The 12,555-nt window shown below is 43.6% G+C and overlaps 1 protein-coding gene across 2 annotated transcripts in view; it reads left to right on the top strand.

The window, feature by feature from the left end:
* Positions 1-5,596, top strand: part of LOC131194642 (mitotic-spindle organizing protein 2A-like) — a 62,089-nt gene extending 56,493 nt beyond the window's left edge. Inside the window, exons 3-4 of one of the 2 annotated variants that reach the window (XM_058175864.1) lie at positions 2-139; positions 4,220-5,596. In XM_058175864.1, coding sequence (XP_058031847.1) covers positions 2-139; positions 4,220-4,362 — 281 coding nt within the window. In that variant the 3' untranslated portion in view covers positions 4,363-5,596. Of the gene's footprint in view, position 1; positions 191-4,219 lie in introns of both variants that reach the window. The other variant, XM_058175863.1, reaches the window with a different exon arrangement.
* The last annotated feature ends 6,959 nt before the right edge of the window (positions 5,597-12,555 follow it).

Raw genomic sequence — 12,555 nt, 5'->3', positions numbered from 1 at the left:
GAGCCCCCAATTGTGTCTGCCAAGACCAGTAAAATCCCTGCACCACTCTCATTTTCCTCTGTCCTTCGACCTCCACGAATAAGAGTCCCTAAGGCTGTGGTCTACAGTCCTGCTGCAGCTTGCTCGCCTCTCTCTCAAGGTCCCCCTGGCTCTTTCCAGTTTTCTTGCTGCCTGTTCTCTCCTTTTGCAGGTTGTTATCTACTGGGTTTTAGGGCAGTCTTGAGAAAGGAAAGTGATTCTCTTGCGTTCAGATTTGAAGAGTTCTTACTTGGACTAAGAACTTTTGATTTCAGTAGAATTTGCTTCCAAATAAATATATTCATTATTTTAAGTTACACATTCTGAACACTGCAAATATTACTCATTTCATTCTAGTGATTTTTTAATGCTGGCTATTATGGTTGAATTAAAAGGTTGGGGAACCTATTATATTTTTATGAAGTATACAGTACATTATGAATATACATAACATTTCAAATTTGAAACAGCTTTTTAGAGTTTAAAGCAGGTTATTTTGAATTTATGAATTCAGAATAGTACCAAATTTCTGGTAAGGTTGGAACAGTCTTGGAATGCTTTTGGGTAAGTTGGAAATAGCTGTTGAGAATTTCAGTTCCAAGGTGGGGATTCTTTTAGCTCAAAACATTTTAAATTTAAAATGTTTGTACATTACTAGTACATGCCTCTAAATATAGTATATTTTCAGCATTGCGACCTTGAGAATTATGACTGAATTTCCTTGTGTTTTCTGAAAGGAGTTTTACAACCACCCATATCTGTAGCACCAAACATGAAATGGCATGCAGATTGAGCATTGCTAATTTGGATCATACTGTTGCTATTGCATCATTTAGGTCAAGTACAGAATGTTTTTATCTATCTGGCCCTGTAAATCCCTCCAGTCATTTGAAAATGTTTAAATACATATTGTATTAAATGTTTTGTTGAAGAATCTATTTCACCTAGTAAATTAGGTTGCAAGATACGATGTTTTTGTGGCTGATTTATTTTTCTGAGATATTTTTACTATGTCTCTTCTATCAACATTGAACCTTCATAAAGTTTTTTGCATTAAGATATTATGTTGATCCTTGGCATTCAGAATTCTGACTTGTAGGCTTTGTGATCCCTGAATGGGATTTTCTTAATCAATTGGGGCACATTTTACAACACAAATTTTGTGGAATACCATATTTTAAATATAAATATATGGTGTTGACTTTTTATTCCCAAAATATTAGTTTATACTTTTCTGAGAAACATTTTCTACCCTATCTTGTTCTGTCATTGTTCCACCAACTACTACAGTTAGCAAATTGCGGGAGCTTCTACAAATGATAAATATCTGGGACAGAAAATGCTTTTTGAGGAATCAGACCAGTATGGACTATCCTTTAAAAAACTCCATGGAGAATACTGATTTAAATACTTGCGCTATGATTATTATATCTGAGGAAAGTTTTGTTTGCATCTGAAGACAGTGAAAAGTTCCTTCAGCTTTTACTTCATTCATTTTTGGTAAGGTATGTGGCAATTTTATATGTGTCCAGAAGAGAATGGTGGTAAGAGGCCTGAATCCAGTGAATGATTACTGTAATTTCTCTGATTTAGTGGATCATATAAAAAGTGTGAGATATCTGGAAGAAGTCTGAAAAGAAATATTTCTTCAAAATGTTGATTATTGCTTGGAAAGGATCAGTCCTTGTTGTTAGACTTAGATTTGTGAGACTGGATTTTAACAAATTTAACAGAAAAGGTTCAAATAGCATGTTCAAGATTATTAAAATTCTTGGTGAAATTGAACATTTTCCTGTCATACATGACAGAAGTGACCTCGAAAGTGCTAACTTCCATTACAGCAGTGGTTCTCAACCTTTATAGTGCTGCGACCCCTTTAATAGAATTCCCCACGATGTGGCGACCCCAACCGTAAAATTATTTTTTTTTTAGGCAGCGATCTCAGCGCGCCTCAGCAGCCGCAGAAGGGGGGAAAAGCGGCAAACTGTTTTTTTGAATTTATCGCGCCTGAAGCTGTATTGGCTAGCGATCTAAACTGCTTGCGATTGCCTTGAGGATGGAGGCATTAAAGAGGAGACTCCCCCCCTATTAAATTTATCACGCCTGAAGCCAGATTAGGCTAGCAATTGGGAGTGATTGCAGCTGGCTTGAGAGGGAGACATCAGAGCAAAGATTTCTCTCTTTTTTAATTCATCGTGCCTGAAGCCGAATTCGGCTAGCGATTTGAAGAGCCTGCAGCTGGCTTGTGGAGTCAACCATTGGAGTGCGATTCTTCGACTCGCAAGTATACTTCCTATATTTCCAATGGTCTTAGGCGACCCCTGGCAAATCGTCATTCGGCTCCCAACGGGGTTGCGACCCACAGGTTGAGAACCACTGCATTTGAGAAAGAGTCTGAAGAAAGGTATTATTTCTGTCCATATCCTGACTTTCAAAGCTGGAAGCGAGAATTGGCTTGTAAAACTCTGCTGTTTTCTGTTACATTCCTCCATTTCCTGGTGTTAGTGCTGGTAACCATCTATGGTCTTAGTTACAAAGCTACATAAGACATACATCAAGGACAGATACTTACAAAGATGCATTGAACAATATTAATCTGTCTTAAAATTAATTAATGGAATAATTCAAATCTATTTGGATGCCAACAAGCTCTGTGATACTATTTAAGAATATCATTTTTGTTAGAGTGCTTTGAGTACAGATTCATTAAATAGTATAAAAGCCAAGGGCTTTGAACATCTCTATGTTACTGACAGAAAGAAACACCATCTTTTTTCTTTTACTGTTAATTCTTACTTTGGAAATGAGGAATCTAAATCAGTGGTGGGTTTCTACTGGTTCGCCCTGGTTCAGGTGAACTAATAGTGGTGGCAGCAGGAGGCTCTGCCCACCTACCCGGATGTCATCACGGACACTCTGCACATGCGCAGAGTGTGCAGAAACTTCTGCACATGTGCAGAAGCGCCACATGCAAGCTTCTGGTTCCAAACCGGTAGTGAAGGTAAGAGGAACCCACTACTGGTCTAAACCATGAACTATTGCAACAGTGAACACTCCAAACCATTACTAAAACAACATTTGAGTTTAACAAAATATTAGTTTTGTGACTTGTATGGACAAACATTAATTAAAGTTGGATCTACAAGGAGAAATTGGCACATTTATCAAAAGGGAACTAAAATTTGTACACATTAATAATTAAAATGTGTACAAAGACTTAAAGTCTTTGACTAAAGATGTTCTGATTATAAACATATTTAAATGGATTAAAGTTAGAGTCTTCTTTACATCAACTATATCTGTTGTGTAATTGTACTGCATGCTGCTCTTAGCAAAATAGTTTGGGTGTAGAGCAGTTGTGTGATGTTGCACTGCTGAAATACATAATTCATTTTTATTTCAAGAATGAAAAGAAAATTTTATGAGTGGAGAAAAATTCATTAGAGGTCTTCAAGAGAGAGTGAATTATCATCTGTCAGAGTTGCTTTAGTGGAGCCTGCACTGAGTAGGTGATTGGACTACAGTAATGATTTCTGTGGTCTCTTCCAACTCTGTGATTCTGCAGAAAATAATAGAATTTGGAAAAGGTTGAAAGAACTTCTGTTCATTTTCATGTTGCTCAACAGTTGCAGAGAATATTGATGATCTAAGAAGAATAAATTTGATTATATTAGCTATTTCTTATTTTCAGCAGTGAGTCTCAGGAAGACGGATCTGATAATCAGTGGTTTGGATAATTCAGTTAAGAGTCTGGTTTAGCATGTTTTTAGTTTTATATATTATGGTCTTATAGCTTGTTAGATTTATATCCCTAGATCAGTGGTGAAATCCAATTTTTTTTACTATGGTTCTGTGGGCGTGGCTTGGTGGGCATGGTGTGGCTTGGTGGATGTGGCACTGGAAGGATACTGCAAAATCTCCATTCTTGGGGGAAAAACATTGCAAAATCTTTGTTCCCACCCCACTCTGGAGCCTGCCAGAGGTAGTATTTGCTGGTTCTCTGAACTACTCAAAATTTCTGCTACCGGTTCTCCAAACTACTCAAAAATTCCAGTACCGGTTCTTCAGAACCTGTCAAAACCTGCTGGATTTCACCCCTGCCCTAGATACCTTTCAAAATTGTTCAAAATATTCCAGCAATTCTAACAGCTGATAGGTTGGTCATAATAAACATCTGAACTTAGCCTTTCTTTTCCTCCAGGGAGAGCCAGAACCATTTCTACAGCAGCTGGGAATCAACCTGTGTCAGATCATAGCAACCGAGAAGGATCTAGTCAACGAGTACCACGGCAGCCAAGTGCCAGCAGGCTGCCAAAGACTGGGTGTCCTGTGAAAAATACATAGATACTTAGAAAATGGCTAAAAAATTATTGTGATGTTCCAAAATGTCAATCACTGTTCATTCCAGGAAAACCAATGACTAGAATTCTATGGAAAGTTCTAACTATTAAATAACATAATGACTCTGTCCGAATTAATTCATTGTTCAGTTTAAATATCAGGCAGTACAGAATATACTGTTTCCGTATTTCTTGTATTACTGTTCATGATTACATGTAGTTACTTGTTGATTTCTATTGGGAAATTTTTTTGAAATTAAGTTTAAAAAATCTTTTAACTCGTCTCCTGTTGAATCCATGTGCTTATTCACAGAACATTTTTGGCAGTACAGGTAGTTCTCAACTTACAACTACAATTAAGCCCAAAATTTCTGTTGCTAAACAAAACATTTGTTAAGTGAAGTTTGCTCCATTTTATGACCTTTCTTGCCACAATTGTTAAGTGAATCACTGCAGTTGTGAAGTTAGTAACATGCTTGTTAAGTGAATCTGGCTTCCCCATTGACTTTGCTTTTCAGAAGGTTGCAAAAGGTGGATCATGTGACCCCAGGTAACTGCAACCATCATAAACATAAACCAGTTGCCAAGCATCCAAATTTTGGTCATGTGACCATGGGGATGCTACAACAGTCATAAGTGTGAAAAAAAGTCATAAGTCCCTTTTTCCAGTACCATTGTTACTTTCAATGGTCACTACATGAACTGTTATTAAGTCAAAGACTACCTGTAGTACAGAAGTGATTTGCCTTTGCCTTCTTCCATAAATGAATGAATGAAAATCTCTTTTTTTCTTCAGTAAAGCCTATGGCTCTGGGATTTTCTGATGGTCTTTCATGCAAATGCTAATCAAATCTGACCTTGCATGAGCTTGTTTTTCCAAGATCAGCCAAAGCTGGGTGGATACTCAACTTCGCTTTAAAACAGGCATGCCATCTTTCACCCAATAGGCAGCCAACCTTAAATCGTGAATTCTATGCATATGTTTTTGGGAATAAATTCAGAAGGATTAGAATTATTTCAGTCTGCTACTGCATTCCTGAAACAAATTTATTAACAAATACAGAACGAAGATGCAAATTCAATTCTGTTATGTATTCATGTATGTACCTTTAAATATTTGAGCGGGAAATCAGCACGTTGCTGATTGGACGAAGCCTCCAGTAGAACTGTATAAAAGGAGAGGTTTTTCCCCCAGCCTGTTGCTGGGTTCACCCTATATTAAAGAGCTGTTGTCACTACCCTGGTCTCCAGCCTCGTTACTTCCAGAACTTAACATTGGCGACGAAGGTGGGATCTCGAGGCTAAGGAGAACCAGAACCGAGCTGAAGCACGATAGATCCGAACCCAGCAAAATTAGGGCAGTAAACGCGGAGATGGCCAGTTACACTCCGCCCGCACCGTATGACCCAGCCAGAGAGAAATGGGGAACGTATATGACCCGTTTCGAAAGCTTTCTAGAAGCCAACGAACTGCAAGGAGTTCCAGATAACCGCAAAAGGGCTTACTTCTTAAGCCACTGTGGTCCGGAGGTCATTGATATCGCGGAAGCCCTGGCAGAGCCAACGCCGATACAATCGGTATCGTGGCCAACTCTGCAAACCTTACTGAAAAACCATTTCGCACCAACGCCGTCCAAATACGTGCGGCGGTTTGAATTCGGAGAGCGAAGACAGATGGAGGGCGAATCCATCGGTGACTACATGGCCGCCCTAAGGAAAGCGTCCAAGGACTGCGGATACCGGGACCTAGACGAGGTGCTGCTCGAGCAACTCATCCGAGGGGTAAAAGACATCCGTTTGCGGCGACGCCTGTTAGCCAAGAGCAACCTGACGTTGGCCAACGCTCTGGACGAAGCCAGAGCACATGAAATGTCCACTCAAGCGGCAGAGACACTGCAAAAGCCTCTCCCACCAAAGGCGAGCGCAAAGCCAACTCCAGTGCACCAGGAGGAGATTCAGACCGAATCCGACGGTGACGGTGAGGATGAGGAAGGGGTCTGCCGAACCGAGAAACGCGACAAAGAGGACCGAGACGAATGCGGAAGCTGCGGAGGTCAACACCAGCGCCAACGTTGCAAATTTAAGGACGCAACATGTCGGCGGTGTGGGAAGAAAGGGCACCTAGCTCAAGTCTGTCGAGCGGCCCAACCTTCCCGCCGAAAATTCAAATCGGCCAATCAGAGCGCGGGATCGGAAAGGCGACCCGCGATTGGCTCAAACAAGAAAGGCGCAAATTCAAACCAAACGACTGTGGTCATAGGCCGCGCCTCAACCCGAGTGGAGAAGAAGATCTTCACCAAGCCAAAAATAGAAGGGGTAAGGTGCCGGCTCGAAGTAGACACCGGGTCAGCAATCACCATCATGTCTTGGGACACCTTGGCAAAGTCACTACCATCAGTCGCGAAGCGCCACCTGCAAACTCAACGGCTGCGGGTCCACGACTACCAGGGAAATCGAATCCCTGTTCGAGGGACCACCTCTGTCCGCGTCGAGTACGGACCTCACAAGAAGACCCTGCCCATCACAATCGTCGAGGGGACTCTGCCTAGTTTGTTAGGACTAGACTGGTTTCGTGCACTGGGCATGGGAGTGACTGGCATCTACAGAAGTGACTGTAACCTGAAAGACATACTCTTGAACGAGTTTGAAGATGTCTTCAAGGACTGCCTGGGCAAGTACAAGGGGACCCCTATTTCCTTCAACTTAGACCCCCAGGTAGCTCCCATTAGGCTAAAGGCGAGGAGAGTCCCTTTTGCCCTAAAACCAAAAATTGATAAGGAGCTAGATAAGCTCATAAATCAGGGGATTTTGGTACCGGTCGATCACGCAAAGTGGGAGACGCCAATCGTCACCCCAATAAAACCAGACGGGTCAATTAGAATTTGCGCTGACTACAAGGCGACGCTAAACAAAGCCTTACAGAAAAGCGCTTACCCGGTTCCCGTGGTGCAACACTTGTTGCACTCTTTGGGGCAAGGGCAGGTCTTTGCAAAGTTAGACTTGGCCCAAGCCTACCAACAACTGCCCATAGACGCAAACACAGCCGAAGCCCAAACGATTGTAACTCACAGGGGTGCATTCAAGTGTACCCGATTACAATTTGGGGTGAGTGTGGCACCGGGGCTGTTCCAAAACTTAATGGAACGGCTTCTGCAAGGACTCCCAGGGGTAATTCCCTACTTCGATGATGTATTGATATCAGCGGAAAACGTAGAGGAATTGGGGGAGCGGTTGCGAAAGGTACTGGGCATTTTCCGGGCAGCCGGATTAAAAGTTAAGGAAAACAAATGCCAGATAGGGGTCGAATCCGTCGAATTCTTGGGCTACCGGATAGACAAGAAAGGGATTCACCCCACTGAGAGCAAAGTCAAGGCAATCAGAAAGGCTCCAGCGCCCAAAAACAAAACAGAGCTACAGGCATTCCTGGGGCTAGTGAATTTTTACGCGGTCTTTTTAAAAAACAAGGCGACCGTTGCTGAACCACTGCATAAGCTTTTAGGAAAAAATTCTGTTTGGTCTTGGGGAAAGTCGGAAAGTAGGGCTTTCGAAGCAGTCAAAAACCTGCTCTCAAGCGATAGCCTGCTTATCCAATATCATGACTCACTGCCCCTAGTGCTGGTTTGCGATGCGTCCCCATACGGGGTGGGGGCTGTACTCAGCCACAGACTTCCAAACGGCACAGAAGCCCCTATAGCCTTCTACTCTAGAATGATGTCCTCCCCAGAGAGGAACTATAGCCAATTAGATAAGGAAGCGCTAGCAATTGTGTCAGGGGTGAAAAAATTCCACGAATATGTTTTTGGGCGGGATTTTGAAATTGTGACTGACCACAGACCGCTGTTAGGAATACTGGCTGGCGACCGCCCAACGCCTGTGGCACTTTCGCCACGGTTGACTCGATGGACTATTTTCTTAGCCGCTTATTCGTACAAGCTGCAGCATCGACCAGGGAAAGAAGTGGGGCATGCGGACGCGTTAAGCAGATGCCCACTACCAGGGGCGATCGAAGACCCCACTCCGGGAACGCCCATCCTACTTATTGACTCTTTGGACTCTGGCCCAGTCACATCTAAGGAAGTGGCTCGGGCATCATACCGGGACATTATGTTAAGGACTGTACTCGGTTGGGTACAGAGAGGGTGGCCCGCTGCACCGGGCGAACGTTTCAAGGAGTTTGTTAAAAAACGTGATGAGCTCTCGGCTCAAGGGGGGTGCCTGTTATGGGGCGATCGTGTGGTAATTCCTGATAAATTAAGGGGAAAGGTATTGGACCTCCTCCACGAGGGTCACCCAGGGATCGTAAGGATGAAGGGGTTAGCTAGAAGCTATGTGTGGTGGCCACTCATGGATTCAGAGATTGCTGAGAGGGTAGGGAAATGCCAGGCTTGCCAAGAGTCCAGACCGCTACCCCCAACGGCCCCAGTCAGGGAATGGGAAAAGCCCCAAGGGCCCTGGTCAAGAATCCACATTGATTTTGCTGGCCCTTTCCACGGCCAAACGTTCCTAGTGGTTGTCGACGCATTCTCTAAATGGTTGGAGATCATACTCATGAAATCCACTACGGCCGAAGCAGTAATCGCAGCCCTGCGCCACCTATTCGCAACCCATGGGTTGCCGGACACTCTGGTGTCCGACAACGGGCCGCAATTCACGGCAGCCCAGTTTGAGGAATACTTGGCAGAGGAGGGCATCCGACATGCCCTCTCTGCGCCTTTCCACCCTGCGTCGAATGGCCTTGCAGAGCGTTCCGTCCGGAGCGCTAAGGAGGCATTGTCCAGGCTCAAGCCAGGTGACTGGCAAACAAAGATAGATTTCTTTCTGGCCGTTCAGCACAGAACCCCAAGCACGGCTACAGGCAGAAGCCCAGCCGAATTATTGATGGGACGGAAACTCCGGTGCCCACTTGACCGTTTGAATCCCCATTACACACCAGAGGGTTACAAGGGGGAACTAGAAAAAACGAGGGAAATGGGAATAGGCGACCGGGTGTGGGCCCGAAACTATGGGGACGGCCCGAGTTGGCTCGCAGGACAAATCATAAAGACAACCGGCCCAAAGTCACACTTGGTCGAGTTACAAGACAACCGAGTATGGAGGCGCCACATAGATCAGATAAGGAAACGAATAACTGATCAAACCGAACCAAATGAAACAGATCATGACCAATCCTCATTTGAACCCACAGCTGACCATGACCCGGGGGAGGCGCAAGACTTAGCTGAGGTCCCAGAGTTCCAGCGACGCCATCAGGTTCCCGAGGGAAACAGCAGGGAAAATTACAAAAGTAATCCAAGGCCGGATGGCCAAGAAAAAGAGTCTGCCAGTAATCCGGGGCCCGTTGGCCCAGAGAAAGAGCTGGGAGGAGAAAACAGCCCCTCCGACCAGCTCAAAACACCACCCAGAACTGAACCGCGCAGGTCTGAAAGAACTAGGAGACGCCCAGGTTATTTGCGTGACTACGTCGAAAAATAACATGTGAATAAATATGTAAATAGAGGCAAAGTGTTTTCTGGGAGGGGAGGAGTGTTATGTATTCATGTATGTACCTTTAAATATTTGAGCGGGAAATCAGCACGTTGCTGATTGGACGAAGCCTCCAGTAGAACTGTATAAAAGGAGAGGTTTTTCCCCCAGCCTGTTGCTGGGTTCACCCTATATTAAAGAGCTGTTGTCACTACCCTGGTCTCCAGCCTCGTTACTTCCAGAACTTAACAAATTCTAAGCATATTTAGCCTCTTACATGCTAAAGGACCATTTTTGAAGCACTAATTAGAGAGAAAATAACTTTGTAGTTAAAGTATTCTTCAAGAAATGTAGTGATTACTGATTCAGAACAAAATAAGTCTGGCACTGAGTTTATGCTATCCTTAATATAGACCTGCATGAATTTGAACTGCATTTGCTAAGGAACAACAGCAGGAAAGTCCTATACTATACATGCTTAACATAGTTGTATAACTGATGTGATTTCTCTAGTATTATGTCTGTTCCTCACATAGCTCACCAACAATTAGTTTTCCATTTTTGATCTAAGTGTGCAGTTCTTAAATAATTTTTGTATTCCATGAAAAAGCTTTCCCTTCAGTCCTTCCCTCTGATGTTTAATGTGACCAGAGAAGGTTTAAATTTGGCTACATTATGATAGGCATTTGGAGAACTAAGATAATTATGAAGGTTAGATAAAACAGAGCAAGGACTTAAAAAACAACAACAAAGGATTGCAGAAAAAAGTATAAGAGATAGTTTAACAAAACTAATCAATTTGTGGCATATTTTGAACTATTGCTACATTCCTTACCATCATCTGTGGGAAGAACTTCTTCCCTGTATTTTTCAGTAATGTGTAATCCTATTTCTAATACAGGTAGTCCTTGACTTATGACATTAATGGAGCCTACTCATTCATGTCAGAAGTTAAGGACTACGTTAAATGAAGCACCTAACAACCCTGTCCCTGCTTTCCCCAATGCATTTGTTAAATGAATGTGCAGGTGATTAGGTAGAGCATGGCGTGACTCAGGGATGGGAGAAACTGAGAGAGGCCAAGTGCAGGCACAGGCACTCCCAGGAGACCTCTCCCACCATTAAAGATATTCCATGTTCTGCCTCCTGCCCCTTGGTTTCCCCAAAGCCCTATGAGCCTCCTCAATACCCCACTCCATCACCATTCATTTGCTTATATTTTGACAAGCTCAGAAAGAGAGTAGAGAAGGCTGTTCCCTCACTGGGCCATGTGGCACAATGAAGAAGAAAAAATCCAGTCACTTTTACTTCCGTTGCAATCCTTGACTCTCCAGCCAGCATAAACTACTACGATTTCTTCTTAGCTTCACCATCACTAGTTTTACATTAGTGGCGCTAAGATAAAACTGTGCCTATTTTGGTTCTTTGCAGGCCTTTCCTCTTCAGCCAGCATAAATCAATTTACCCTGACTGAGGAGGAAAGGATTGCTATAGAAATAAAAGAGATGGGATTTCTTCTTTGCTCGACCAATGTAAGACTAGCATAAAGGTAGTGATGGTGGAGCAAAGAAGAAATCCAGCCTTTTGTTTCCCTGACAATCCTTTCCTCCCCAGCCAGGGTAAACCTCTATAACAGCAGTTCTCAACCTTGGGTCGGGACCCCTTTGGGGGTCGAATGACGATTTGCCAGGGGTCGCCTAAGATGGGAAGTATACTTGCGAGTTGAAGAATCGCGCTCCAATGGTTGACTCCACAAGCCAGCTGCAGGCTCTTCAAATCACTAGCCGAATTCGGCTTCAGGCGCGATCAATTAAAAAAAAGAGAAATCTTTGCTTTGATGTCTCCCTCTCAAGCCAGCTGCAATCACTCCCAATCACTAGCCTAATCTGGCTTCAGGCGCAATAAACTTAATAGGGGAGGAATCTCCGCTTTAATGCCTCCATCCTCAAGGCAATTGCAAGCAGTTCAGATCGCTAGCCAATACGGGTTCAGGCGCGATAAAATCAAAACGAAAATAATTTTACGGTTGGGGGTCGCCACATTGTGGGGAATTGTATTAAAGGGGTCTCCACATCATGAGGAATTGTATTAAAGGGGTCGCAGCACTATAAAGGTTGAGAACCACTGCTCTATAATATCTTCTTACTGCCATCAGCGTATGACTAACGTAAAGCTAAAATTGGTGGTGCTAAGAAGCAGTTGCTTGCAAGGTATCAAAATAGGCATAATTTCTTCTTAGTGCCGCCAGTTCTAGCTTTACACTAGTCTTACACTGGTGGCACTAAGAAGAAATCATAGTGATTTATGCTGATTGGAGAGGAACCAAAATAGGCATGATTTCTTTGTAGTGCCGCCAGTGCTAGCTTTATGCTAGTCTTGTGGTGGTAGAGCAAAGAAAAAATCCTATCTCTTGCTTCCATGGCAATTCTTTTCTCCCCAGTCAGGGTAAATCACTACCTATTTATGCTGGCTGGGGAGAAAAGGATTGTTATGGAAACAAAAGAGATCAGATTTCTTCTTTATTATGCCACGTGGCCCAGCGAGGGAGCAGCCTTCTCTACGCTGACTTCCTGAGCTGGTCAAAAAGAAAGTAAGTGAATGGTGATGGAGTGGGAGGGGGAGGGAGGAATGCATAGAACCCAGTATGTTGGCAAAGCAGGCCAACATACTGGGTTCTAGGGGCCTCTGAAGACCTGGCCAGGCAAAATGGGAGGGAAATGGGTGGGTGGGTGTGC

Source organism: Ahaetulla prasina, chromosome 3 (genome assembly GCF_028640845.1).
Source record: "Ahaetulla prasina isolate Xishuangbanna chromosome 3, ASM2864084v1, whole genome shotgun sequence".
Taxonomy (NCBI): Eukaryota; Metazoa; Chordata; class Lepidosauria; order Squamata; family Colubridae; genus Ahaetulla; species Ahaetulla prasina.
This window is presented reverse-complemented; position numbering and strand designations above follow the sequence as displayed.